Source organism: Etheostoma spectabile, unplaced genomic scaffold (assembly GCF_008692095.1).
Source record: "Etheostoma spectabile isolate EspeVRDwgs_2016 unplaced genomic scaffold, UIUC_Espe_1.0 scaffold00008300, whole genome shotgun sequence".
NCBI lineage: Eukaryota > Metazoa > Chordata > Actinopteri > Perciformes > Percidae > Etheostoma > Etheostoma spectabile.
Window position 1 is genome coordinate 38,599 of NW_022603582.1, and position 3,861 is coordinate 42,459.

A 3,861-nucleotide genomic window follows, 5' to 3' on the forward strand; every position below is an offset into this window, starting at 1 on the left:
CTTTTAGCGTGTATAGAGCAGCATATCTCCACCAGACTCCATGTAAATAATCACTACTTTTAGCGTGTATAGAGCAGCATATCTCCACCAGACTCCATGTAAATAATCACTACTTTTAGCGTGTACAGAGCAGCATTTTCTCACATGTAAATCTGCAAACTATGTGTGTATTTCAACCAGAAATTGAGTTGTGATGGTTGGAGAAGTGGAAAGACGACCTAAAACAGATTTTCATTGTTTAATTTTGTTTCTGTCGACTTTGAATTTAGTGTGTTTAACGATGCTAAAATCACTGTTTATTTACATGGAGTCTGGTGGGTTTAGCGATCACAATTTTGCAGATGTTCTTATGTTTAATAAAAAGGATCTTACTCTTTAACAGAAAGGTCGACCTCCTTAGAAATCCATCCCAAAATGTTGTCAGACACTTAGAATAATAATCTGAGTCTGTCACCTGCATAACAGCTTTTTAGTGAAGGTGAATACAGGCTGCAATCACCCTATTTCACCCCTAAATTTCTAAATACTGGACCAACGTCAACGATGCTTGTTCCCATCAGTCACTCAGACACAAAAACACAGGAAAATAAGGCTGAAATAACCAGAAGTTCCTCTTTAAACCCCGTCAGCAGGAGGAAAAGAGAGCGGGAATGTAAATTAGCGTGATGCAGTTTACGATGCTCCCATCCTTTCATCGGAACAAGCGTTCACACCGAGCGGCGTGTCTCTCTGTGTGATGACTTCCTGTCTCTCTCTCCCTTTCTTAAAACGGACCAATCAGGCGTTGGCCCCGAAGCACATGTCCCTCTTCAGGTGTATCTGCAGGCTGCCGGCGCTGGCGAAGGTCCGGGCGCAGCGGACGCAGCGGTGCGGCTTCTCCCCCGAGTGCGTGCGCTTGTGCTTCTTCATGGTGTCGCCGTCGCTGAAGGTGCGGCAGCAGTGCGGGCAGCCGTACGGCCGCTCGCCCGTGTGGATGCGCAGGTGGCGCCGCAGGTTCCCCCGCTGGCTGAAGCTCTTGGAGCAGAAGGTGCAGCGGTGCGGCCGCTCGCCCGTGTGCGTGCGCAGGTGGCGCCGCAGGTCGGCCGACTGCGCGAAGGACTTGCAGCACCAGTCGCAGGCGTAGGTCTTCCTCTGCTGGTCCAGGTGCAGGCGGAGGCCGCCGGCGTGGCCGAACGCCTCGCCGCAGCGCGGGCAGCGGTGCACGAGCTCGGAGACGAAGCCGGGCGTGGGCGCGGCATTGTCCGCCGTCGCTAACGCCTGGGAGGACTTCCTGTTTCGGCGAGCTTCGTGCCGCTCTGCGCGCACCACCACCGCCGCCGGACTGGTTCTGACGCTCGTCTGCGTCTGCGTCAGGGACTCGGCAACGCCGCCGCCGCTCACTCTGAATTCTTCGGGCTCGCTTTTGATCGGCGCGGCGGGCGGCGTCGGCGCCCGGGGCTCCTCGCCGAGCGCGGGGACGCTGATGTGGATTTTAGGCGGCGGGGGGTCCACGGAGGAGTGAGACGGCAGAGGCGACGCGCACCCAAACGCGGCTCGTCCGGATCGTGAGAGTCCGGCTTCACACGGGCGCCCGGGCCTCGGCGGACCGCTCGTCCCCCGGCGGGAGCGGCGGCGCCGGGGGGACGTCCGGCTGGGCTGCGCCGGCTGCTGGGGGTCTGGGCTGGTTCAGGGTGGAGTCCGGCTCCGAGGAGCGGGGCCGAGGCTCCGGGTCAGTGGCCGCAGCTCCGGAGACGCAAAGCCGAGACTGGACCGGGTCGACCCTGAAGGACAGGACAACACGGGTCAATACGGGGTACGGGGAGGGGGGGGGGGCTAGGTCCAATATCCACCTTCTCAGCTTATAAAGCTTAACGTTGACTAAAAAAAAGAACAAAAAAATCATCTTTTGGAAATTGATCTTAATGACTTAATTAAAAAAATTTGGGAAAATCCGACCATTAAGGGACATCAATTTACTTCGTGCATGGATAATGTTTCATACATAAATAAATAAATAACTGTTCTTCCTTAAAATACTTTTCCAACATTTGTTGACTTTTTCTGAGCCTTTTGACATTTTTGTGGCTTTTTCCCCAAATTTGCTAAGTTTTTTTTTCTCCATTTGTCACTTTTTTTGACATTTTTGTTAATTTTCTCGACACCCTTTCACATTTTTGTCAGTTTGTTTGACATTTGTTCACATTTTAGTCACTTTTATTGATATTTTTCTCTCCTTTTTACAGTTCTTTTACCAATTATTCTTTCCTCCAAATGCTATAAAATTAACAAAACACCCAAATCCAGTGAAAGTAGTGACGTGATAATTAATGTAACGTGTGAGGAGCGTTGTCGGGAACCATCCACGTTACTTTTTGGGACAACTTCTTTGAACGAAACCCATATTTATGATATAGAAACTTTTTGGAAAGGGGTCAAATTTGACCCAAAGACACCAGGAGGGTGAAGGCCAGTTATTTCATTGATGATAAACCCCCCCCATCATCATCATCATCATCATCATCACATCCCCTTCACCATACCTAGAGATAGGCATTGTTTCATTTCTTATAAACGTACACAAACGCTGTATACAGCGGACGTAAACATACACGCCACTTGCCGTGTTATCGCGAGAAGAAAGCGATGTGTGCGTGGATGAGACTTATCGGTCAGTTTTTGAGAGTCCCGTACAGGAAACCGGAAACAGAAAGCATCCCTGCCTCTATCCCTGCCCGGGAGCTTTCCTCAGTCCCTCCGTCTGTTTCTCGGGGAAATGAAGCTGCCTTCATGCTGTGGCCACTGTTAAATGAAAATTAATTAGGCCTACTGGGGGGAACATTTAGAAAACATGTGTCAGAAAAGCTCATCTTTGTGTCCATTCATACAGTAGTCAGTGCTGACCAGTCGTGGATGATAACGTCAATGTGTACGGAATTACCAAATGTCAGCTGGCAGCTAATAGAAGTTTCATAAAGTCGTTTTTTACGTTTAATTTAAACAACATACACAAGCTATTTTAACTGATAATGTTACAATAACGTCCTAAGGTTAATTCGGCATCTTGTTAGACAATGTAAAAATCGTCGCTTTTCAACTAGTAGTTAACCATATTTTCGGAACCGCAGATAGAACGCGAAGGGAAAACCGGAAGTAGACACAACCGGCTAAGAAAACTCACATTTGTCATAACATTTCGACCGAGTGTGTAGATTTCACAGCTGCCGAATTTACAAACAGCTCCTTATCTACACGTGCATACGTTAAAGTCCGTGTTTTAGCCCGGATTTGACGTTAATTCACGTTGAAAACGTAAAAATGACGTGTTTTCCAGCGCGGTTTTGAACGGTAACGCCTCCGAGCTAGCAGCCTTAGCTTGGCCCTTACTCAGCCACTCCGTCTCGGCCTCCAGCAGCAGGATGTCCCGCAGCTGGCCCCGCAGGCTCTCGTTCTCCCGCTTGGTCCTCGCCGTCTCCTCCCGGTACTCGGTCACCGTGTCCTCCACCACGCCCAGGATCTCCTTCACCACCACCGTCAGCCGCTCCGTCAGGTAGGCGTTCAGAAGCTGCAGTTTGGTCATTTTGGAACCATCAAAAGCGGCGGCTGCGTCCACACAGGAAACAGAGAAGAACAACAAACATAACAGGGGTTCTTTCAGAATAAAAGTCTAAATTGAAACCTTTTTTTTTTTTTTTTTTACCGGAGCTGCTAATCAATTCATCAATAATTCGGTAGATGGAAACAAAATTATTTGCAACTGTTAAGATTATATATATATATCTATAAAATAAACTCTCAATTCACCCATGTACATGTGGAGTATGCTGCTCTATACACCCTAAAAATAGTGATTATTTACATGGAGTCTGTGGGGATATGCTGCTC

General features: G+C 48.8%; 1 protein-coding gene across 1 annotated transcript; it reads right to left on the reverse strand.

The window, feature by feature from the left end:
• On the reverse strand, positions 1 to 3,628 carry LOC116678839 (zinc finger protein 628-like). Its single transcript, XM_032508566.1, is given in 4 exon segments — positions 1 to 1,522; positions 1,566 to 1,713; positions 1,716 to 1,760; positions 3,364 to 3,628. Coding segments are annotated over 4 exon segments (1,131 nt in total). The 5' UTR covers positions 3,557 to 3,628; the 3' UTR covers positions 1 to 777.
• Between the last annotated feature and the right edge of the window lie 233 nt (positions 3,629 to 3,861).